At 37.5% G+C, this 26,599-nt stretch overlaps 1 protein-coding gene across 1 annotated transcript in view; it reads right to left on the reverse strand.

The window, feature by feature from the left end:
- The window catches only part of adgrb1a (adhesion G protein-coupled receptor B1a), an 85,187-nt gene extending 71,702 nt beyond the window's left edge, over positions 1-13,485 (reverse strand). The window contains exon 1 of the mRNA XM_088929070.1: positions 12,608-13,485. Within this exon, the coding sequence (XP_088785196.1) occupies positions 12,608-13,352 (745 nt within the window). The 5' untranslated portion in view covers positions 13,353-13,485. The remainder of the gene's footprint in view (positions 1-12,607) is intronic.
- Positions 13,486-26,599: the final 13,114 nt, after the last annotated feature.

The following is a 26,599-nucleotide window of genomic DNA, read 5'->3' on the forward strand; positions in this document are numbered from 1 at the left end:
CTTTGAATTTAATATATTTTAAATTGTATTTAAAAAAACCCAACTGCACCAGTAATCACTTATGTTAAAGGCAAAGCTTACAGTAGAAGACAAGACGGGCTCTTTTAGTCCATAGCTACTTTGAGCCCTGATCTTCTGGTCTTGACACAGTAGATCATGAAAGCCTTTAACACTCAATAGAGATATTTATAAGACTAACATGTGTCTTACATTCAAATAATACATTATTAATTGATATCATTCTTAAAACAATTTAAGACATATTTTGAATTCATCCATAGAATGTCTGCTAAAACACAAGGTCTTAGAAAGGTTAAGCTGGATAAATATATCCACACAAGGCACGAAAATCAAGTAAAGTAAGCCCAGTGGAAAATCAATTTACAGATAACATCCTTTCCCTTTTAAAAATGAAACGGGTGTATTAACTTCTTCCACTCAATGGTCATGGCCTGAATGAAAAAAAGAATAATGCAGTGTTTTCTTTTTCTCCCCCAAGGACATTTTACAATGTTTTCAATAATTCAGGATGCTTCTATTGTTCCAGTGTTTCGAAGACTATATCTCAAACTGACATAGCCTTAGCTCTCTGCCAGTTCCTCATCACAACCAGAAGAAACCTAGTTATTCATGTATAGCCTGTGTTCTGTCAATTTCTACTACTACCCATTTATGACCCTTCTGACTGATTCCTTATGATTCTACTGCTTTAAATAAGAAAGCTACCCAAAGAGCACTCCAGTAATTGAAGAAACAGGCTCATGAGGATGTTTCAGACTCCAACCCCTGGCTCTGTCTTACTTTGTTTTAATGAACACATTGTTCTTAAATATGTGCTTCTTCCTTTGTAGGAGACAAAACAAAGGTGCCATTTTAAATATCACAATGTTTCACTGTCTCTCCACTGTAGTGGTAAACAGTGTTCTTGTGATGTTAAAGATTCTGACAACCAGGTGCTGGAATTACTGAAGAGGGACCCAATTTGTGCTGGTGAGTGTACTTCTCAGCCCCAGTTTGTGACCTTGCTGAAGTTTACTTGAGGAAAGTCACCTTGCTCCTCTCTAAAAGGATGCAGTAATGGGGAGCTGAATCTCTGGTGATGTATTGTATTTCAGGCAGCTCTGAAGCAATCGACAACCAGCAGAATGCTCCTACCCCCACCCAACCGTCACCTCGCCGCAATCGATTGGGTGTCCGTAACTGGACCCCAGGCAGAAGACAGTATGTCTTTCATCACTCCTGGCTCCTTTTACTGCTCTATTAATACAGCTGAAGAAACAAGGCAGATTCAACGGTCATGGGCTCTGAGTAACCAGAGAGACCGCAGGGTTTAATTAACAGCACATGAGATGGAAAGGCAAGGCGTTTGAAAAGTCCTGTCTCTTGTCTGCTTTAGATTACATTTCAACAGAGAACACAACCTCTGGCACTAATGGAGCATGGGGTGGCTTGAGTAATTAGCTTATTTAAAGATATTTTTTATGAGAAGCACCCTATGAATTCATTCTTGCTGCACTATGGACAAGGAGGAGATTAGATCAAGGGGAAAAAGGAGGGATGGTGTAGTCAGCATGCATGTCTTTCAAAAGTTTGTTTTCATTAAACTGCAGTGACAGAAAGTGAGTGTGCTCAACAGAGTGCACTGAGATTAAAAGCACCCTAACTGCAGTGAACGGTAGATGAGTCACAGTGGTTGCACTCAGTCAGAAGGAACTGTATCACAGCGTTTTCCCAATGTCTGTGGGTCTGTTACACTTCACATTTCAACGATGAGGCCGATAGATCCAAGTATAATAAAAAGTTTAATAAAAAATAAACAGTTAAAAGACAAAAATGATGATTGAGAGAAACATTTTAAACAGAGTCAACAATACCCTCCCTCATCATTGTGAGACAACAAGAACTAATTATTATGTATTTTTATAATAGATAGATATAACTTCCTTGCAAGATCAATTGTATTATTGCAGCTGTTTTTCTGATATTTCCTTTTTAATCTAATCTAATACAGGCTTCAAATGTGAACCAGAAAGTCAATGGGAGGCTTTTTACAAGAAAACCAATGTAGCACTAAAAATTGTACCCTAGGGTAGAAAAGCTTAGATGAAGGAAGTTTAGTGCCTTAACTTGTCCATTATTTACTCCTGCAGTTTAAAATATAGTAATATATAAAGTCTCTTGATTAATGTAGCCTCAGTGATTACTCTTGCCCTCTGGGCTGTCTGCTGTTAAGAGGTGGGTATGAAGGCGAAACAGCATAGATAACAATATGACACAAGATGTCTGAGAGAAAACAATTGTTCAGCCAATGTAGGCCTGCCATTATCTGGGAATTACAGCACCTTTGACCAGCACTCAATGTGTTTTGGATGATCTCACTGTGGGATTTGAGGAGGGAAACATTGGCCTGTCTGAATGTGCTTGTGGCAGTTACTGACAGTGCTCTCTCTGATATTGATAAGAGCAGTTGCAAGGACAGAGGTCAACAAACAGACTAGGGTACAAACAAAGGAAGGGACTTCTGTCCCATGTGGTTAATTTCTCATTACTGAGCACGGAACTCCTTTCTCCCTTCATCTCATCTCACTTTGTACATTTTGTTATCTCCTCCCAAATAATAACTACTTAAAATCTTGTCGAGTCCCGTGAGTGGCCTTTGCTTTCTTTTAAATCTCTTTACAAGGTCAATGATAATCCAGCAGTAGCAGTAACCAGAGGAGAGGCTCTTTACTTCACAGACATCACTGAAAGCATACAAACACCTGCAGAGGCCCTGGTGTCAACGGACTCTGACAAAGCCCTGATACCTAAACCCAATTCTTCCTTTGGTGCTCAGTCAATTATACAGCATATAGCCACCTGGGTTAATTAGTCCTATCATCCTGGAGTGCCACAGAGGTCCACCTTTGCCCAGGCAAGCACCTTTACTGATTGAGCCACTTGGGATCCCCTCACACCTGCACAATCTTGCCCACATGCTGCTTCATTACCCGTCAATATCATAGATTCATTTTGAGTGGAAAATGTAATTGTTGATAAGAGCTTATTATTTTATTTATTTTTTGCAGAGCTGATTAAAATATAATGAAATGTAATGAACTGCAACATCTCAGCACCTCAAAAAGCCAGCTGACGGCTGGGCAGATTCAGCAGGTAGCTTGTTGTCCTGCTAGATTCCCAGGTGCTACTTTGCTTACGCTTTCGACTGTGGCTCTTCTGCATGCCTCTTTCTCTCACTGTGCCACTCCTCTATGAGGCACAGATGTTCTGTACCATAAACACACACAAACTCCTTTCTCTCTCTCCTACATTATTCAGCAGCCCCTTCCTTCCCCCAGCTCTCATGTACTTGTCAATCCAAATGCTCTTGCCCTTAGAAAGACTTCCCTGGTCATTCTTACTAGGCATGCATGAGAGGATACCGATTACAGTGAGTTCTTAATTTTGCCTAGTCTTTGTGCAAAGACTGAAATTCAGTTACAAATTCCTCCACTGTACTGCACTGTGATAGAGAGTAACTATACAGTACTGTATATCCAATGTCCATTCTGAATCAGTTTCTGAATCTTTTTCTTTGCATTGTTTTTTTCCTGAAAGAACTTGCCAAGATACTGTAGTTATCCTCCATGGTTTACCATTCATTGACCAGAGATGATGGCTGCATTAAAGGGACAGCTGCACTGACCAAATTAGCCCCAATGAATGCCCATAAGTTTCTGGCTATGATTTCATGACTAAACAGCACTCTCCATAACATGTTAGTGCTGACACCCAGAGGACAGATGAAGTCAATTGAATGATTTTCAGCAGTATGAGAGATGGAAAAAAATAACGGATTAATCCAGTGTCAGAAAAAATATTAAGCCATCTATAGTAGTTTTATGATACTTTACAGATTTGTTTGCTGATTAAAAACATTTTCATTATATCTTCTGTATTTTGTTAAAGAGCTCTAAAATTTTACTATGCTCAGAATTTCATGACTCACCAAAATGTATGAGTGAATATGGAATTCTGGCATGGTAAATAAAACACAACATATTCTATCTCACTTCAAAAATGTGAAAAATGTGAAAAATGTGAAAACGTTAATGGAGAGACAAAATATCAAGAAAATATATCAATATCTCTAATAGCAATAGAGGAAAGATTTGTAAAACTTTAGCAAAAACTGATCAGGTATATTTTAATACCATATTTGTGAAAAAAAAGAGTTTGCTCTTCATTTTTGGCAGTCAGATGTGTTTTAGTTAGAATTAGAAAGTTGAAATGGCATATAATCTAAAGCAGATGAGAATATCTCGGGAATTCTTCCAAACTGACAGAAGACTCCTGAGAATATTGAAAGTACCGTTCTTTGCAATTTGACTTGAGCACAAAGGATTGCTTCACATGTCTGAAGTCACTCCAGTTCTTCAAGGAGTTCTGTGCGGCTCAGCTGTGCATTTGCATTAGCCATTATCTTACTGAGTGAAAAAATCCTGTGCGCTTAAACCAACAGAGCTAATCCACTGCTTGCCTGACGACAGCTGGCAGTCAATATTTCATACTGAATAAATATTTTACCAGCCACACATCGACTATCTGGGCCTATTGATTGATTCACCTTCCACAAAAGAATAAGTATTGGAGCATTATTGTTTTAAAGCCACAAGTGTGAACGGTACTGTATTCATAGACTCTGTCCCTGCAGGGAGCACTGTATAGAAAAGGAAGCGGCTGTTAGGATACAGCGACTGAGTCTTCTGGACTTTAGGATCTGCAACATTAGACGGCTGAAGAGATGAAAAGGTTATTGAACATTGATAGATCATACATCAGCATTTAAATTAAAATCACCACATTGAAAAACAACATAAATTGCAACATAATATCTCTATAATTCTACATTGAGAAAACAAATTATTTGTATGTTGCTTTATTAGTACAACCTAAGTGTTTGATAAATAGTGCAACAGTGCAGTTTATCAGTCTCAGTTACACATTAAATCAGAAATTGCACTGTTACATGAACAAATAAGTAGAGGGAAGGTAAATGTATACTTCATGTTGAATGGCTCTCCTTCAAGTAGTTAAAAAGAATTTTCCATGTGAGAGAAAACCAGCTCTTTACTTTCTTGCAAGCAGAATGTTTCATGCCTCCTGACAGGCTGTTAGGTGAATGTGTTCCTATAGTAACTACAATAGCTGTGTTTCTATTTCCAAGAAGGCTGTTTCCTTCCCACCAATACCTCACTGTCATGGCATCTGGCTGGAGCCTCCCACTGTGCACCGTCCTCTGTGAGGGCCCTTTGTGTTCCCCAGCCTGGGAGGAGAGACCCTCCAAACCCTCATTCTACCACCCCCCTCTGACAAACCCCACCTCCACCCCCAAGAGCCAAGACCATTCCCAGCAATGGATGCTGAGAGAGTAAGACACACTGCAGTTAGTGTGCTGAAGGTTCCTTCATGAGTGCTGTTTACAGACCTCCACATCACATGACAGATGCACTGATTTAACTCTTTCCCTATCAATCCCAAACGATCAAACATACATGTATGTAAGGAATGTAAGGAATTAGAGGAACAATAAATGTTACAGTTCAGAAAATGTTACATTTCTTTGTTGTTGTGAAAAATGGCTCTTGGCTTTCCCTAATAATAGATGATAAATAATGGATATGATTTTTTTCAATATGCTGTCTATTAATTATAGTTATTTCAGATGCTAAATGCCGATAATGTATGATTATAATTAAGGCTACACAGCCTTTTTTAAATATTGTAATATGTTATAGGGTTCTGTATTGATACCTAAATGTAATGTGTTTTTTTTACCTATTCAGTAACTAAATCAATTCACAGATATTTAACTAATTCAGGATAATTCAATGTTCTCAGAATGTTCAACAATTGCCCCTTTTGGTTAATGAAGCTTTGAAAAGCAAGGCTTTGTATAACCTAATTTTCAGGAATGTCATATTTTAAATCTACGTGAATAAAAATGCATGGGACCGTATATCATTTCTGGGTTTAATTAAATTAAACTATTTTGAACTTGAAATATGTCCGTTTGGAATAGGCAGAGATACAACATTAAGAATAATACACTACATTTGAGATCAGAAAATAATGTGCACCAGTTTTACTGTTAATAAAATAAATACTGTACATTGTGAAATAGAGAAGGCACACAGAAAAAGACAGGACTGAAAAGACTATGAGCTAAATTGCTATTCCTATTTGTTGTTGCCAGTTTTGTTTTTTATCTTTTTAAGTGAATGTGCAGTGGTGTGCAATCTGTGTAAATGTAAAAGTCACAGTCATACAGCATTTTTAGAACAAGACTTGCATGAGTATTAAACATAGAATGGAGTGAGTAACTGAGTTACAGCACATTTTGATATTCTCTTCATTAGTCTGTTTTATTTATAAGGAAATAATAAAAAGGCCGGTGCAGAATAATATTGCTTGGCATTGGGAGGGAGGGTACTGAGGTACTCTCTACATCATTTTACAATAAGAACATCCATTTGTTTGCTAACCGTTTTATCCTGACCACCAACAGTCACAAGGCATACCAATCCATCGCAGGGCACACACAGACACAAACACACACACACTATTTCCAGAGCCAATTTTCCCAGAAGCTCATACCAGTGTGTCTTTGGACTGTGGGAGAAAACCAGAGCACCTGGAGGAAACCAATGCAAATGAGGGAAAAACATACAAAATGCAAACAGAAAGCACTCTAGGAGTTGAACACATGGCCCCAGCACTGCAAGGCAGCAATGCTAACCATTGTGCACCATGCTGCCCTACAATAAGGACATCTACTATTTCTATTTCTTTCTTAAAGTAATGCTACTTTAAATATTTCCCTCACTTTAAAAGAAGTTAAAATCTTGCCTTCTGAAAACTTGTCTGAAACAGTGGAGGAAGGGATGAAGTTCAGATAACTGGGCAGAATTAAAATGAGAGGCTGCTTCCACAAGAAGTATTCTCACTTAGTCTTTACGCTATGACACTGGCACATCCACTGAAACACAGGTCTGTATGACAACAGCTGCAAAGCTACCGTAAATCAAAGGTGAATTATGAACTACTTGAGAAAAAAAGTAAAAAAATGGAAGTTGAAATCTTTTTCCTTCGAGTCTTTATCGCTGAAATTAATGTATCTCCTACTCCAAGCAGTCTTTTATTATCGCTCATAAAGTAGGTATAATAAAACAGCTTAATTAAAACATGAATTTTTAATCAGCCTGCCAGCACCTTGATAAAGCACGGGATTGGCTGGGTATTTCCAACAGGTCTACTGGCTGGAGACCACTCATTTCCCTTTGAAACTATCTCGATTATTTAATTGGACCAAAGAGTTTCACATCTCCAAGTTTACACTAGATGTTTCACTGTAGCAGTGACAGAGAGAGGGAGGCAGTGAGGAGAAGAGTAACCTTCATTCTAATTAAAATCTGCAGAAGAGAATAGATTAGGATGGAGGGAGAACTCTGGTGTATTTAAAGCTCTCACTCCAGGGCCCTGGAAAACAATTCAGCTTATTTTTCTTCTTCCACGTTACTGCTTTACACAGAAAAGAATGGCCATTCAGTTACTGGTAGCTTCATTTGAAGATTAGTACCATTGGCATGCATTACTTTTTCTACAGGCAACATAGCATTAATATATTTAAGAATATCTTTAAATTCCTTCTTAACACTGCTTTATGAGCAGTGACATGTAGTATATGATCCCTCATAGTAATATTCTTGTACAGATGTATGAAGAATTTGCCTTCTGGTGTCATTGATTGTGCTCAAAGAACCTGTTCCATCGAACATCATGTCCTGCACATCTAGATCACTGGGAGTGTCATATGTTATGGGTATATCTGTATAGGTTAACTGCAGAAATCTGCCAACTAACTCAATTTAACACTGATGGCCAATCATTCCCAATTACTTCTGTACCCATGGTATAAATACCAGCTTCCTGCTGGAGACCTTATGCATTATATGATATATGCATTATATGACTTTGTATGATGCAAAGCAAAGTGTATTTGTATTCTCTGCAGTTCTGGAGGGTATTTGGTCACAGTTTGATTATAACACTGTTATTTGTTACATTCTTGAAAAGTGCAACAGGTAACAAAATGACAGATAATGAAGTAATTATTAGCAAGGATGTGCCCACCAGAGGATTATGTCTAGCGTTGGACTTTTTGGTAATCCAATAAACATCCATTTTTGGCACTTTGAATTAGCTGCAGTGTACCACTGAAACACATCTACTTTAAACTCTGAGCTGCAGCTTTTGCATTGCTTTTTCCTCACACTAGGTTTGTCACTAATGCTTTAAGAACACTTTCCCATTGTGCTAAAGTGCATATACACAGATATTATGAGATACAGTTCATTACCTGTGATGCTACAATGACATATGAACAACAGATAGTTAGGAGGGAAAGAGTTGGACATTGGATATTGTTGTGTAGGAAAACAGTGTGATCTGTACAGTAACCAATTATATTGTTAAAATATTTGAGATATATTATAAATATTTGTTTAGATTCTAGTACTGCATATGCACATTTATTTAATCTGTAGAATATGTTTAAAGATATATTAAAAGTATTATAGGTTTGTAAAATGCAGAATGCACTGACTGTACAATTTGAATTATGGTAGTTCCTTACTATTGTCTGCATGCTGTCAGACTTTAATTGTGCAGCATCGATATGAACTTTTTGAGAAGCATTACTGACGAATAATGAGATTTAAGCATGTCAGCGCTGAAACTAAACAGCAGATAAAGAATCAACAATTAGCAGGGAGTGACTGTATGTAAAGATGAGACATTTTATACTATAGCAAAATCTTCCATAACTTTTCATATTTTTACAATTGAAGCCATGTCCTTGAATTATGGGTGGGATACAATGCAAATTGTGTTTTTTTTACATGTAGTTTTTCTTTTTCTTGAACATTGTTGAAATCAACCAGGACTGAATCAGCCAGACAGAATACACCCTGCACAGGATGCCAGTCCATAGGAGGGTACACACAGACACACACAAACACCAGGGCCATTTTTTCCCAGAAGCCAATTAACCTATCAATATGTCTTTGGACTGTGGGAGGAAAAGGAGCACCCAGAGGAAACCCATGAGAACAATGGGAGAATATGCAAATTCCATGCAAATAGCACCCTAGGTCTGCAATTGAACACATGGCTCCAGTGCTGTGATGTTCAATTCTAACCACTGCACCACCCACACAGAATATCTAGTTTTCCTTTATAAATTGCAGTCTTGGGTACTTACTTTCTGTTAATTTCTTTAAAATTACTGAGTCAACTAGGTTGTCTGCCCAATGACACAGAAACACCACATGCATTAGGGACAAGCAAAATTATCATCTCTGAATGCTACTGTGCTCCCTGCATTCAGGCAGTACATGGTTAGAAAGTCCTAGATGTATCAGAAAACCCTTTGGTGTCAGAAGTGAATGTTTTGCCCTTTTCTGCCTTTTTAAAGACTATTGTAAGAAACAGTGCATATTAAGCTCTCTTGGTGACCTTTTGTAAGTCACTTGACTATGTAACGCTGCTTTATCATGGGCTTTGCTTTCAATCTCAGTGTCACTTCTCAGCTGCAGTGTTCTGTCAGAGCTGGTCCCTCCTGTCCGGATTGATTCCTCTGCCCTGCCCTGTCCCTTGTTCCCCTATCTGTGTTCCAGACATACTGTACAGACAGGAGCCTGAATTTGTCTCAGTATTACAAAGATTCTATCCTCTAGTGAAGCAGAATATTTGGAAAAATGAATCAGTTCAGCTAAAATCATCATTGCTCATTCTTAGCAGTGGGACACTGAGAAGTTAAAAGAAATAGCATTTGAACATTTACATGAATCTGAAGATAAACTTCTCTTGACATATGCATGGTTTTATTATCTGCTTGTTTAAGTGGATCTACAGCTGCAAACTTCAATGAAGTTCAGTGCTCCTACTCACATAATGGGTATTAGAAGTGACTGTGAGCTGCGCCTAGAGACAAAGTGTGTCTGAGACAGACAAAAATCCATAAATCTATAAATGTTTGAACAGAGAAAGCAACTTCTACTAAATAATCCTATAACACATTGCCTTCCCAAAAGCCATCTTTTACAGTATTTCAGCACCATCTAAATTTTCCTACTATTTTTTTAAAGTGAGCACTGAGTGCAACATAGTACCTGTCCACTCCTGCTGTGATCTTTCTTCCCATTTCTTCAGTCACTGTAGAGTTTAAATTATTCCACATTGAATATCAGCTTATATTAAATTTAATAAATGTAAATGGCCTTTTACATGCATTAACTGATTATGTTATGCTTTGTGTAGACAGTTTCATTTTTATATCACTAAGCATACAAAATCACATCTGTCTTAAAATTAATCTGTTCATGTTTGATGAGGAGTTTTCCATTTTTCATGTCTCTGAATCTCTTCAAAATAAAGGGGGAAGTAATTTAAAATTCTACAGTGAAAGTCACTATACAAACTGACACTATGTAAAGTGACAGATAATCAGATATTCACAGATTTGATTCACAGGTGGTGAATTTCTTCTTTTAGTGAAAAAGAAGTTCCACATTCAGTGACCTTTACATCAAGAGTTGTCTACCGGACATCAGATTTACTAAAAAAATCTACTTTTTTCTAGTAGACGAGTTTCCAATATTTGCTGCTCCAAATATGCAGACAGATTTAAAATAACCAAGTTAAACAGCCATATGCAGGAACTGAAAGAAAGACCCAGACTAGCTATTGAAGCAGAAAAAGGATTGAGGGATTTTATTGCAATTTTCACTGTGTTGATGGAATATCTCCATTTTCTTCATGGGCAATGCTAAATTAGAAACCATACTGGGTCACAGTGTGATGGAAAGCCCCTATTGTTGATGGAATTACATGTGATTTAAAAGCAGTTTTAGCAGCAATTGTTTTATGTTGCAGATGATAGGAATTTCTCTTTTCTCCCTGACAGAATCCTGTAGGCTGTGTTTATGTAGGAAACAAACTATACGTGAAACGTGGCTCGGATCCAGAGATAAAACAGGTTGTCACTGAAAATCAATGCTGAAACTAATATCTGAGATTCCATCAACCAAAATTCCCCAAATTACAGCTGAAATTTCTGCTTAAGAGTTTCAGGAGGCAAATTAACCACCAGTCTTTTATATGACTCATTAAAATGATTTGATTCTTTGTGTCTGCAGCTTGGGGTTGTAGAAAGAAATCATCCCCTTCCTCTAGGCCTGTTAGTTACAAAAATAAATTGTGCCCAATCAATGCAAACAAAATTCTAGAACACATGTGAAAGAGTAATTTATCGATAAAGCAAACAGAATTAAAATGTTGCACTATTAGTCTGAATTCTATCGTTTTCAGTCACTTGGATTTGTGTACAGAGGGGTATCTGTATGAAACCATGATGAGAGTGCCTCATTCTCAGCTCATTAAACCATTATCAGCCTCAATCATGGACTGTATTATTATCAATGAGAACAAAATATCCTGAACATGATTCTGATGATTCTGAAATCCAATTCTGTGATTTTTGTGTATTTCTCAAATATTTATTTCTTTACTGTTTTTCTTCAATTTAAGATATTCCAAATTATCATTCAACACTATCCTTCATTATTATCACATATTCTCATTACCTGCACTGAATGGGCAGAGTTTTGGCCACAATGGTTTTTCTACAGCGATGTTGCAAATTTATAGTTGCAGTGTGGCTGAAAGTAAAGAGGAATGACCGAGAAAAAAGCAGGAGTGTGTCTGGTACTTGTAGGAACAGAGATGTACTGTGCATCATACTGTAGGTTAGGGAGCAGGGTGCAAAGGAGCTTCTGTGGTTGCATACTGGAGTGTAGCTTCCCTATCTCAGCAGCCAAGCACTGGCTGAGCTGGCCCATGGCTAGGGTAGCAGATACTTCATCTGGGGGTTAAATTACAAGAGAGAAGCTGCAGGGCCATTGGGAATGATGATAAACCACTTCAACGGAAATGCAGACCAAGCGACACAGTAGCATGGCTATCAAATATCCCTGATGTGAAGCCCTGCTGATGGAGACATTTTGACTAAGAGAAAGTTTTGCAAGGTCACGTAATCAATAAAAATGAGCTGAAATTCAACACCTCATTTTCCTGCCTTATAGGTTTTTGTAGAAAGTGTTAGAAACCTAACTCCCCTGCTAGTCATTTAGCAAACCACTAAATCATCTTGCCTCAGACCAAAAAAATTAGACAACAGTCCCCTCCAGACCCTTAATTCTAACAAGGCTCATTTATAACAAGTAAAATGTCTTCCTTGCCATCCAGTAAATCATTATCCACTATCCTCTCTGCTTCCATGTTTGTCCACAGAACTTATCCAGATCTTAAATTGTGTTCATATCATTCAGCTTTTGTGGTAAATTGAAAAGGGGTTGGGCTTTAAGAAACCTAAACATAACAAAGTCTAAACATACTTGAATAAATAAGTGTTTTATTTTCTCTTATACTAAATGTTTCTAGTGTAACTAGAATATACAGGAAAAAAAGAAATGAGAGAAATAAAGGTTGTTGTTTAACATAGACTCACCCATGATCTCTGCATCTCTGGTAATCTCCTTCAGGCTCGTTATGCAGTTCTCCAGGAAGATTCCACCTCGGAAGCAGCCATCAGCTTTTCGTGGAGCAGGCTCCCAGCACTGGCAGGGGGTATGCATGATGCCACAGGGACGGGTGGGTGTGCTGGAGGTTAGGCAATCTTCTAGCCACTGGCACAACATCTGGCAAGCTGGCATGCTGGGGTTTCTGTTGCCTACAACCAAGTATTCAGCCTTGAACTCTCCGTCATCCTCCAGGCTCCCTGAGGTGCCCTCTCTTGGTGCCATCTTGCGCATCTGCAGGAACTGCTTCCCAGCCTGGAGGAAGGCCACGCGGGTGGAGGAGTCACAGACCTTCAGCACCTCATCAAAGCTCTCCATGCCCAGGTAGGTGCGGGTGGTCTCCAAGAAAGAGTCGAATTGGAAGGTCTTCAGTTGGCGTGGCACGCAGGCGTCAGTGGGCTTGGTGACCTTCATGAAGATAGTGTAGCGGCGAGGATCGGGATTCTGCAGGGTCCAGGAGCAGGGCAGCGATGGAAAGACTGAAGACGAAGAGAAGAACCCGAAGAAACGCCCCTGGACCAGGGTGACGCAGGTGTCAGAGGCCGGGCCTGAAGGTGCAGCAGATGTGACGGTGAGGAGCAGCAGCGCTGGACGGGCTAACGCCAGCCACAGCGACAGGACAGCGCCTGCATTCATCCTTGGCCCGTTTCCGTAGAAACTTGAAGGCATTTTCATAAATGGCAAAGGCAAGAGGAGAGGTGAGGAATACACCACACCTTTTGTAGCTGTTTCCTCTTTCTTTTCTCTCTGCTTGATTTACCTTTTGTCCCTTTACTTTTGTGTGTCTGCTTCAGTAGTGCAAAATGATCGTTTTTCTTGGAGATGGAAAAGAACCAGCAAGAAACCTTGTATCTTTTACTGGTGATGATACCTGTCCATGTCCTTGAAAAGGATTTCTTGGGTGATTAGATGTATCTGTGGGTTAAAAAAATAGCTTTTATGAAAAATTACATATTACACAAGATTTCTAAGGCCCTGTTGTAGATAACCTGTACCTGCAGCCACCCTGTTAAGTGAGATATGTTTTTTAACACCATTTTTAATAATGAAAATGATTTAAAACATAAACTAAGGTACATAATATATTAAAATAGACTACAAAAATTAAAACTTCAGTGTAGTAAAATAGTACAACAACACAAACTACAATGATGAAGAAAAAAAGTAATCCCTGGAAATATGAAGCAGATCACAAAACTAATATAATAATACAAAGCTAATACAATTGCTATTTGCTAAAAGAATATACAGTATTACATAATAATACTGATGCTTTTGAAATACTGAGAAGTTAAGATGGGTTTATTTTTTCTAATTTGTTCCATTAAATTTACTTTCACTTTTAGTTTAAAAAGTACTTTTTTTGGGAGGTCCTGTGAACCTTAACACATGCTGAGTTTTAGAACACTGTAATACAGCAAATATTTTTAAAAATCCTTGTGCAGCTCATTCTTTCTGATTTTCTGTACGTTTTCTTTTACTTTATTTGTGAGTATTGATATTTCCTAACACAGTTCTGATGTAAAATCTATATTGCACAGTTATGACCCCCTCTTTAATATTCAATAATTAATCAGGAGGTGACATTAAACAGCCTGTTTCACTGACTACAGCATATGATTTTTAGATCATGAGCAAAACTAGAAGAGGCACAATCTACATATCAGCAGAATAAAAAAATGCTCTTCATCAATTATCCTAATCTAAACATTCTATTTCAGAGTTTCTCATTTCTTTAATTTTCTTTTGACATGAAAGGAACTAGCACATAATCAATTTTCTAACATAGTACTGTACAGACCTGCTGCAGAGGGAGGAGTGTTCAATGTCAGAGAAAAAAAAAAGCATCCTAGCAGCAACATTGCAGAAAGTGTGGATTATATAAACAGAAACTGACATAGTACTGAGGAAATTCTATAAATTGGACTTTAGATCAAACTCAGCTCTGTAGTATACCAATGTTGAGAATGGGTAATAGAGATGCATGTCTGGCATTGTTTGGAGACAAGAACAAGAGGTTTCCTTAACTGGGCACTTCTTACACTCCTAAGGTGATAGTAGTGATGATCTATACTGTACATCTATCCATTTTCTAACCGCTTCATCCAATACAGGGTCGCAAGGGATCAAGACAGGATACACCCTGTATGGGACACCAGCCCATCGCAGGGCACACACTCACAGCAGGGCCAATTTTTCCAGAAGCCAATTAACCTACCAGTATGCCTTTGGATTGCGGGAGGAAGCAGGAACACCCGTAGGAAACGCACAGGAACATGGGGAGAACAAACAACCTCCATGCAGATAGCACCCCAGGAATTGAACCCAGGGCCCCAATGCTGTACAGCATGCTAACCTATCTAAATCTAATTTTGTCATTTAAAGGAGATCTGTTGTTTCACAAGATAGCATTTCAATGTGCTGCCCGTGTTTACCAACCTAACTTTGTAGCTCAGCTACTGTATATTTCTGATCCATATAAGAGACCAGTTTCATTGCAGGTAGCATTGTTGTGGATGCCTTCATTAGTTACATGCTCAGTTGCTAGAACTGCTAAAGCCTAGGTTATGTGAGGTTCATTAAACCTAAATTAAAGATTTCTATTTGTCTTTTTTTATTTCCTCTTTCCATGAGAGTCTTTGAACTTTGGTATAACTGAGCTGGACTCACACAAGCCTGCTGCATAATCAATGCAATTTTTGTGAAACTGTCTTTGAAATGGAAAACTCTTTGTTCAATGCTCTGAATCATGTATTAAAGAACAATAACAGCTAGTTATTCTCTGAATCAAAACAATATAGATGACATAGTAACATGCTGTCCAGTATATACGTGGTTACTCCTCTCCAGAGCTACATTGCCTTTACTTATCATTCCAGCAAGGACTAGTAAGTCAGACAGGAGACTAGTCAGTCCTGGTTCAATTCCCATTTTCAGATAAAGTTTCAAAACTTTACAGTTTACAGTTTCCAAATATACTGCAGCTGACTACCTATTGATAAAATTGAATTTTTATATTCTTTAAAGCAATTACTAAATGTTCAACATTTCAATCCAAGGGAGCTGCTTGCCTGGGAGTTTGAAAAAAAATCTCCCATTGTCACATTAATTAAATAATTTAAAAGAATCCAACAATGGAAAGCTCATGTGAAATGAAGAGCAGAACAATGCGGTGCAAAAGATTTCATTTCTACACACTGTATAATGATATAACTTTCCTTATTAATTGAAAATACCTTTGACAGTGCTTTCAGGTAAAATTGTGAATAATATTTACTTTCTTATACCATATAAGTTTTACTTTGGCAAAAGGCTGCTGTGAGAAATTAGCTCCCAATGTGCTATAAGTGCTGCCCTTGATTCTTGATTCCTTATTTTTTCACCTGGCAGCTGTGCATTGTGACAGGAGGGTAAGAATGTGTCTCTCTTGTTAGAATAACCTTGGTGAGTCTAAACTCATGTTGCATGGATAATTGGAAACACACGTGATCAACAGTGCACTGTTGCTGGCTCCTTCACCAGAACCTGAATTAGGCTTGATGTGAGAAGCTGGCTTAGATATCTAATATACTCTGCCATTCCAGTCACTCTGGTGGAGGTATCTTTAGTATGATAGCCATTACATAAAGCCTTATTTCACAAGATCTCTTGCACATGTGCAATAATTAAAACTATTTATTTCTCAATGTTATTGATTAAGTGCATCATTTTATAACTTGCAACTGGAAGTCTCAATAAAAGAAACACTTGATATTTAATGCAACATGCTGAAAAGTGGAAGACTGAAAATATTTGTAAATACACCAGTTAGCTTTACACACCTCCCATTACACTGTCTGCTTTCTCCAACAAAGGAAAATCAGCTTTTATATCCCATTAACTGTCTTATAGTTCATCTTTGTTCCTGAAATCTCAATGGATCAAATGCCCACTGGCCTCACATTCATACCCTTTCCACTTTTCTTATGCTACCTGACCTGTTTGTTGAAAATAACAAATAATAATTATTTTATTTACAGTGCATAGTACTTGTGCTTTACATACCATATAAGATGTGATCCACATCATCTGCTACTGAGCTACAGCACCTACTAGCCATTATGCATCTACAGTAGAGCAGGTTGAAAAGTGTGAAATTGCTTCACTGATTGAATGAAGTGTGAATTTTAGTAAGGTCAAATAGTGGAACCCAGAGTTGAATCTAGTTAGAACACCAGGGTTAACAATTCTGACAGATATTTAATGACAAAGCAGTGAGGATATTGGTTTGGCTTCTAATCTGAAGGAAGGCACCTCTTACAGAACAGTGTCCCTGGTTACCATACTTGGGCATTGTTTTTAAGAAATTCTGGTAAATAGTGAACGGTGTCATAGGTACCACTTGCCAGTCCACCTTCTTTATGTACAACAGCACACTGGGTTTCCTCAAAGGTCTCCCTTACCAGTACTGACCAGGACCAGTCTTGCTTGGCTTCTAAGGTCAGATAAGATCACATTACAGGGTGATAACACCATGTTAAGCTATTTTATCTTTCTTTGCATGTCTTGTATCTTTGTATCTTATCTGAGAAAGACTGCATTAATGCTTGTCACATTGATATACAGTTGAAGCACCTGTTCTTCTAAATGCAATGACAATTGGCTTTGACATATAACATTAGGTGTCCTGCTTTACAAATCCCAGTGCAAAGTACATTGCAAAGTCAATGATGAAGTAATGACACAACATTTATATTTCATTGGCAGTGGCCAAGATTCCAAGATTAAAATTTAATTATGGGAGCAACTTAAAGTTGATTAAAAGATTAATGATACAGTAAAAATGTGATGTGATGATTATATATGCTTCAAAGGTAGTACAATTTAAATTACAACTAAAGCTTTTGTAAGTTATGCTGATTATTATTGTTGTTGTTGTCAGATGAAGACTACATATATTCTACCACCAAAAGGCTCAAATTTTTAATTGCTGAACCACTGTGCCATTGTTTTTATTTTGGATTCCAGGTGAAGATGCAGCAACAGACAGCACACAGTGAAGCACTGATACTCATTATGCCTCACTTTATACACTTTACACTTTATACCCTGGAATGAGACAGAAATATTACTTTTTATACTACTTTTTACTACTCACTGAAAACCAAGTCAAATACTTTGAATATTGGGTTGAAGTCATGGGTCTTTAGGAAATCATTGAATGAGATCCTGCCTGACACATTTGGCAGATACATAGATAATGTATTAAATATTCTTGTTGTTTGTTAGATACACAAACAAGAGCACTGAGATAAGGATCGACACAAAAAGCAGCAGACCATTTAGGAGCAAGCATTGTGAAGCTGCCAAATGCCCCAGCAGGTCTGTGATGAGTCATTGCAAGCTGAGGAAGAGTTCAAGGTGCGCAGTATTCCCATAGCACTTGTCGAGAGAGAGCTTACACGGTGTGTTAACCCAGTGTCTGCAAGCACTCCACTTCCCACTAGTTTCCTACTAAAAGACATTTCCTCAAAAGGACAAGCTGATCAATGGGCCAATTCTTTTATTCAAAGACATCCTTGAGCAAAGGGGGGAATTTATGCAATGTGTTCCAAACTCCAGATACCTTGATGAGAAAAGATTGTCTGATGACATTGCAGTTAGTACTAGCCAGCTTTGAAGTTGTTTTCACAGGTAGGGCCTAATGCAGGAGGTAGGGAAGCGCAGGAAAGACAGAGAGGAGATCATAGCCCTTTTAAGTATTTAGGCCACACATCTGAATTGTTATTGTTGCTGTCTGTGGTCCTGACATTTCCAATTAGCTGGAAGGTAAATTGCACATATTATGTCTTTATTTCCTGATATCGTAGGTAGAATGATTAATCTTAGGCACATGAGATCTCTCATATTAGGCAAGCTTAAGCTTCAGCAAGGACTTTGCACCATACTGTATGGTTTGTACACCTCCAATGTACACATCCAAACTAGCTCCTTAACAAAAAGTGAAGCACTGATACTCAGTGCATGAGCAAAACAGGCCATGCAAGAGATTTTGGCAGAGGGAAAAAACAAGTTGTTTAAAAAGAAATAATTAAATGCATTACCAAATCATGGAGTTGATGCAACTCCTTCCATCAATTTTCTAACTACTTTATCCAATATACAGTAGGGTCACAGGGGAGCTGGAGCCTATTCCGGCAAGCAATGGGCACAAGGCAGGGTACACCCAGGAGTCCAGTCGAACGGGATACATAGACACACACATACCAGGACCAGTTTTCCCAGTAACCAACTAACTAACCAGTATGTCTTTAGACTGTGGGAGAAAACCTTAACTCCATTAGGAAAACCATACAAACATGGTGATGTGACAGCAATGCTACACACAGAGCTTCCATCCTATACCACTAAATGATATTGCTAATAATATTATTTTACATTTACAACAGATAAAGCTGTTCTGACTCTTTAGAGGGACATATAACAAACTGATTATTTTGTACTTCTGAAAAATAAACCAGTGGACTTATGAAAACTTTGAGGAAGTTAAAACTGAGACCTTTTAAAAAACTCAGACCTCTTCTTTTTTACAAAGGTTTTGGGAGTCTGGTAGAAGCTACCCATTCATGTTGTCAGTAGCCTGGATACTTTTAAGAAACAACAAAATGAGATCTTCAAGATCGGATTAATACTATAATAATGTAAAATCATACTAGTGCATAGCTACATTTTATCATTACATCTCTTTATTTAAATTATACAGTTTTAACTGTATATCATAATGTGCAGTTTGCTTTCTCTATTGCTTCCCCAGCATCAAACTAAAACACTAAAATAATTTTCACAAGTATCTTTTTCAAGTTCATATCCAAACTTTTTATTTTAGGATCACTTGAAAACTATATAAATAAATTATATAGATATATATATAGATAAATTATATAAATTAGGAGAAGTGATCCTAATTCCGATCCCTGTGGTACTCTACTAATTTTACAACACTAACTCTTACCACAATCTGAGTAGTCAAGTGTTATTTGGACTTCTATCCATTAGTTACAGTAGTTCAAAATGTAAGTGCACACACTAACTTGAAGCCCTGCCACCTTTAGATATCAAATTATTGCCATTGCCATTGAAAAAACTCAAGAAAAACTAGCAAAGTGAAACCTGCATTTTCAAAATCCATGCTCACTATCCCCTACAACGTTATTGCCAAACAGTTCATCCTTGGGTCAACTGTAACTGAGGATACTTATTGTCCTGCTTGTCTCATGACTGTCACCACATACTGTATATAGATGAGTGCAACAATAGCCATTTACTGGACTCAATACCTCTGTGTTGAGTATCTGCTGGAAAAGTTTTGTTAAAATATTTTGTTGGACCAATGGATAGTAGCTATTGTTTCTTTAAATAGCAATAGCAATTGGCTACATTGTGCTATGACTGTACTGTATAACCCACAAAACTTGCCCTACCTCAGACCCCCAAGTTGAGGCTCTGATAAGGAAATGGATGTGAAAAGAAGTGTCAGCACCCCCATAGAGCCACACTCTGTAAAGCACAGATGGGCTACGACACTTGGTTGCAGCACATCATCTTACATTATCATCACTGCAGGGCTGGACCAAGAGCCTCTTCAATCCATGACACAAAATCACCATCACTGTGCAACACAGGGCTGTACATTGGTTTAGTCCTCCACCCAACATCACCACAACTTACTTACTTTTCTTCACCCTGAGGATTTGTGAGAACACAGGGCTTTAATTTTTTAAAACATTTCTGTGCTTGTGATCAGGTCTAAGCTGTTTTCTTCTCTTACAAAAGACAATAATACTGCTAATTGATTTTTAATCTTTTTGCTATTAGGTCGTTTAAGTTTATTATATTCTTGGCCTCCACTGTTAACTCGAGCATTGTGGCTCTCATAAATAAAAGGTTGTTTTCCTTTTTTAACACATTACTTATGCACTGCAGTTTGTTGTAGGAGCCATGATTTTCCAGGCATGCTCTGGAGACTCCTATATACCAGCACAGTTATGATAATAATTATCTGTCTTTGATGACAAATGTGTTTGTTGTTTTGAAAGTCAGTGGATGTTCAGAAGTTGGAAACCTCTTTCAATAAAGAATGGAAGGCATCCTCATTTCAAAACACAAAACACAAAACAGATGAAAGCAATTTATCCTTTATCTTTACCCCAGAAAATCTAAGATAATGCAAACACAGAAAATTAAATGAAAGGACAGAAAGACATATTAGAGATGCGGGCATGGAAAAAACAACAATACAATACAATTTTTCACAGACTACAGACCATCCCACAGGTCATCAAAAATTATAATTTTAGTTTACGAGACTATAAATGGTACATTATTCATAAGAATATCAAATGAAGTTGCACTGCTGAACGATGTAGGGTCTAAATGAACTTGAGATCTTCTGAAACATCAAATACTCTTTAACAAAACTAAAGGAATTCTATGCTATAAATGTAATAGTATACAATACATGCCTTTAACATTACAAAAAGACAGGCTTTGTGACTAGAAGTTGAATAGAATAAGCCATTTTAAATGGTTGCCAGATACACATTTGTATAGTAAAAATACATAAACCTTGAAAAATAAAATAAAAATAAAAAACCATAAAAAATGATGTATTTTTCTAAAATTATGTTGCCAGCTACTTCTATTACTCTGTTGTCTGTTTAGCTCTCAAAGCTTCTGTCATGATTTTTGCCAGTGACTAAAATAAACCATGGCAGGTTTTTTTCAACATGTTTCAACCTTGTTCCTTCTGTGCAGGTTTTTTCTAGGATTCTTCTAGTTCTGTTTCACTGTGTAGTCCAGCTTCATAGTTCAAGGTAAAGTGAAAGAGGAAGGGAGTTATCAGACCATGGAAGGAGCTATTTGTTCTGATTAGTAAACACAAACACCTACATTTCTAAGAAAATACAACACAATCAAGTGTTTATCTGGGTGTAGACTATAGTTAATTCCAATTTAAGATGTATTTGTTGAGGAACATAAATTAGTTAATTTATCTGAGGCACTATAACTGTGAAGGAGAAGAGGATGATTAAGAGTGTGCTGTTAATAATTAAAAATTATTGTCAAATTATACTGTACGTTTATAATGTAATCTCATCATCATTTCTCTGTCAAGTGCTCATTTACAGAACAGTTTACATTAACCTTACTAAAGTTATGCTCTGCTATGAGCTAACACTCCTCAGATCCCTTAACCTTTCTTTTTGTTTATTTGCCACTTGTTTACAGCTATCAAGGTGTTGGAGGCTAAAACAAATGTTTTGGTTGATTTCAAGGATTCAAGGGATTTATGTAAGTGGAAACCCTGCCCAGTATGGCCAGGGGGTCGGTCAGGGGAATCTAGGAATAGAGTACTGGGAAATGAAATAGAAGAGCAGTGTGAACCTATGACTTTTCCTTCAGCAGGGCAGTAGAGTTGAGCCACCTCATGGGCAAAGCGGATGTCTCATCACCTCAACTGAACCTGCAGGGCACAGAGAGCCCACAGTGTAGCACACCTCCTGTCTGCTTCACACCAATCCCCCTGTAACCCTGCTGGGTCAAAGCACGCAAGGAAAGGTCAGATCTCATAGGCTTACTGCTGCTTTCCAGGATCTACAGCAGGAGACTGTTCACAACAACATAAATTACTCATTTGCTAGTAAATGGGATACCACATGGACTCTTGAGATTTGTAGAATATGAACTATTATTGGTTGCCACTCATTGAAAACAAACTCTTGAGGATACCAATGGAATGCATGTAAAGAAGGTTCGTAATATTACATTTATCCTGACAATAGCAATTAATCAATATTTGAAACAAATATTGCCATAAACATTCAAGCCTTTTTATTGTAAATTAAAAACTGTAACGTGAAACTAAAAAAAATATAACTAAAGATATGCTCCTGATAATTCTGTTCATGGGAAAGAGCTGAACTTCATTTCAGAAATAGATTTAAGTCAATTTGAGAGGCTATTACTTCAGGGCATCAGGGTATTAAATCAGTTTGTTAAATATGAATTTCATTTAGGTGATTTCATTGTGAATGGAAATGGAATTCAATATGAGCTAACTTGTTTTCTCTATAATAGAAAAAAGCTACTAATTTTAACTCTGTGGCATACTTATGTGATTGTCTGATCACACTTACACATTTTAAATGTTCTTACATGTATTTAACAGTATTTAAAACCACAGCCATAAGAAAACAATGCCTGTTGGTAACAAAATATCAGAATTGCAATACCTTAGTTTAACCCAAAAATTACATCTTTAGTATTTAAGCTAAATTTCTTAGTGTTTCTTTGTCTGAATATATAATGCCCCATAATGAAGGGTACTATCTTCTAAGAAGATTACAAAAGCTGCTTTGAAAACACTTTGTAGGCTCTTACACAGGCTCCCTGACAATCAGATTAATTGAGTTGCTACTCTGAAGTTTATTCACTGTCCCTGGGGTCACAACTCAAATATATTTAAGAAATTCATGTAACAGTTATTATAATACATAAGTGGCTAAATAAATAAAACTTTAATTTCTGAGAAAGACAAAACCTCTTGACAGTCTACAGTATATCTTTAACTGATCTGAAGAAACCTGAATTAGCTCAAGTATCAGTCAGATAATTTAAGCCCAGGACATAATCCTGAAGAAAACACTTGAACTGACCTTTAATATATAGAAAATGTAGCTTTTTACTGATTGCAATGCAGTAACAAATCCAACTCAAAGAAGGGGAATCTTCCAAGAATGGCTGTGATAGACATTATTTGCATGGATTGTACAGTATGTAAAGCTGCTTGTATACTCATTATTAAATGACAATTTTGGATAAATGCCAGGGGTCTGTATCTCCTCTTCTCTTAGTTCTAGAGCAGATAGAAGGGAGAGGAGGTTGAGCCAGGGTTCACATCTATGCCCATCTCTCAGCAAGACCTTCTGTGAGGATGACTCCAGGACCATCAGTCACCCAAGTTTAACGGACGTACAGTATTTGTTTAAAATGGAGAGATCAATGATGTTGCACCTTTTTGCGATCTTGCCTGTAACTCATTTATCTTCCTCTCAGAAGACTCAAAACCTGAAAGATACAGAATGTGACTTGCTTTTACTTAAGAGACTACTTTTATTAAAAGGTTCAACCCTGGTTTTAAAAATAAGTTTAAGTAATACATAATGGTAGTACTTAATTTAACTGCCTATTGGTAACTAATTACCAGAATAATCAGGCAGCAGCAATTATTCTTTTCCATGGTCTGATGGAATAGTGTATAAGTTTATAACATTAAAACAACTTCAAAAATAGTGTCTCCATAAAACTACATCGAGAGTATTTCAAGGTTGTCTAGTTATTGTGTTCTAGTTGCTGTGTACTAATATAACCTAGTTAATACCAAGGCACACCTAATCTTGAATATCAGTACCAGACAAAAAGCCTTTGAGGACAGTACAGTATTTCCAAGTATTGTTAAGTTTTTTATTTCAATTTAAAAGGCCACATGATGACACAGTAATGTCAAATTAATGTAGCTCTTTATTCAGTCCAGAAGCCCAGTCCTTCCTGAAAATGACAGAGTCTGACATTAGCTTTTGTGAGGAATTACAGTGACAGCTATGGTTTAATTCTATCATAAAACAGCACACTGCCGAGCTATAATGAAAGGCATGAAATTAACAATTCTATCGCCCATTTGTGCTTTTCTATAAATTTTGGTGGACTTTTCAGTGCAACGACTTCACTCTCTCACATAGTCCTCTACCTCTTCCGCCTACGACTGTGTGAGTCAAGCAGAGAAGAGAGTGAGTTTGCTGGGAAACCTTCAGCACGGGACTGGAGAGCAGGAGCAATTTCAGTGTCCCTACTACCCATTGGCGGCTGAATAGAATGAGGTGATGAGTGTGAGGGTGATGCTGTCCAAGCCAGCGTCATTATAGTGCGGACTCCAGCTTGCAGTTACTGGAGCACAACAAAGCTGATGAAGCAGTGCTGCTCCTGCTGATTAAGCTGACCTGAAAGATGCCATGGCCTATAAGATTTAAAATATACCAGGCATGCTGTCACTGCCTTGTGACTGCATTCTGTGTCGCTCAATGGCTATTTTCATTTACTAAACCAAGAGCTTAACAGTTCCAGAAAACAACTGCTAAATAAAATATTGGCTACTTTTCTTCTTCCACCACTTGCACGTTAGTTAACATAACTTACAGATTTATTTTATAGATTTAGATTGTCTCAGAGGTCAGGCTGCTCTACTGTTTCCAGATGCAAAGGCATTTTCTTTCTTTGATGATTTTTTCGCTTGGTTTGTCATTGATCTGTGAAGGCAGTGCTCAATACAGTCTGACCCTTTTCTGATCCAGTGACAGAGTGGTATGTCCACCGAGAGAAAGGGAGCAGAGTCTAGAAGTATTGTGCCTGCACACTATTGCAACAGTCATGGTCTGTAAAGGATGCTTTAAAAAATAATCAATTAATGGCATTAACTCATCAGGTCTTTTGGCAGTGAATTCAGAAACAGAGGATCTTCTGTGAAGAACACAGTGGCTACCAATGATGGCTAACAAAGAAACACAAAACTGTTACAACTCACAACAGATTAATTCTTTAGCAGAAAATGTTCTTCTTTCCAAAAGATTTTATAGAAATGATATACTAAGGCTATTGGGGGGGTGGGGTGGAGTGTAGTCTTATAAAAGATTATACTGTAGATGGCTTTCAATCACAATCACACATAATTATCATTTACACTTTTGTACAATATAAATGCAACATAAAATGAGTTTCTGTTATTAAAGTAGTTATTAAATAGTGGTCCTATTTTGTCCCTGCCAGAAATGCATGCATAAAATAAATTTCCTAGATATACAAAAATACAATGTATCCTATTTAAGGTTAAAATTAATTATGTTATGTGAGCTGTGAGAAGGAAAACTGACCATTTGTTACAGCCACGTGAGAAATGTCCATGATTTAGCATGAAAAAATAGAATTCTGTTATTTTCATTTCAAACATTTAACTTTAATACTGATGCATGCCCAACACCCACATCAAATCTGTTGGAGTGGGGTGATGTATTATCTCTCTTGATTAGTGAACACAATCAATGCTAAGTTCATTAGACCTACAGAGAGAGAGGAGTGTGTGGGATTGTGTGACCCTATCATGTGAATGCAGTGCACACTGAAGCAGTTAGACTATAAATGACAGGGTGGGCGCTGTCATGTGCTGTTGTCTTGTTATGAACCTATCTGAGCATGAAATGCTTGCAGGCTGCAGGCACAAAACCCAGTGCCAGGCTACACTGTCTTTTTGAGCTCAGTGTCAGCCTCCCTCTATATGGACGCAATTTGTAGAAATGTCAAAATTCATCTCTGCAAAGAAATGTCTTTTCTCGCTTGTCCTGATATTTAAGGTTTGGACTATAAGAGCAGAATATGTGAAAATTTGCTTCTTGAGCTATATGAGGAAACCTTTGTTTAGTTATGAAGGGCATTAGGGTGGAGTCTCAAATGTGGCTTACAGTAAGTCACCATGCAACTGTCTGAAGAAGTGGCAACAAGGAACACCGGATAAATAGGATTATAACATCATGACATCCACAGATAATATATAGAGGTTATCTACAACAAAGAATGATTACTACATTCCCAGAAGGAAAAGACACACACTTATTACAAGATTCTGGGGCACAGTTACAGGTTCACAAATTCAAATCAGCTATCTTGTGCAAACAGTTAAGCCCTAAAGTGAGTTTATAAAGACTTTGCTGAGCTAGAATGAAGGAACCCATTGATAAAAGTCTGACCACAGAAGCAGATTCTCATTACCATACAGATGGAGAGAATTGTTGACATTCTGCCTTGACAAGTTAAATATGTGTGATTTGCTTATTTAC

This window comes from Atractosteus spatula, chromosome 12, assembly GCF_055471065.1.
Source record: "Atractosteus spatula isolate fAtrSpa1 chromosome 12, fAtrSpa1.hap1, whole genome shotgun sequence".
NCBI classification, from domain to species: Eukaryota; Metazoa; Chordata; class Actinopteri; order Semionotiformes; family Lepisosteidae; genus Atractosteus; species Atractosteus spatula.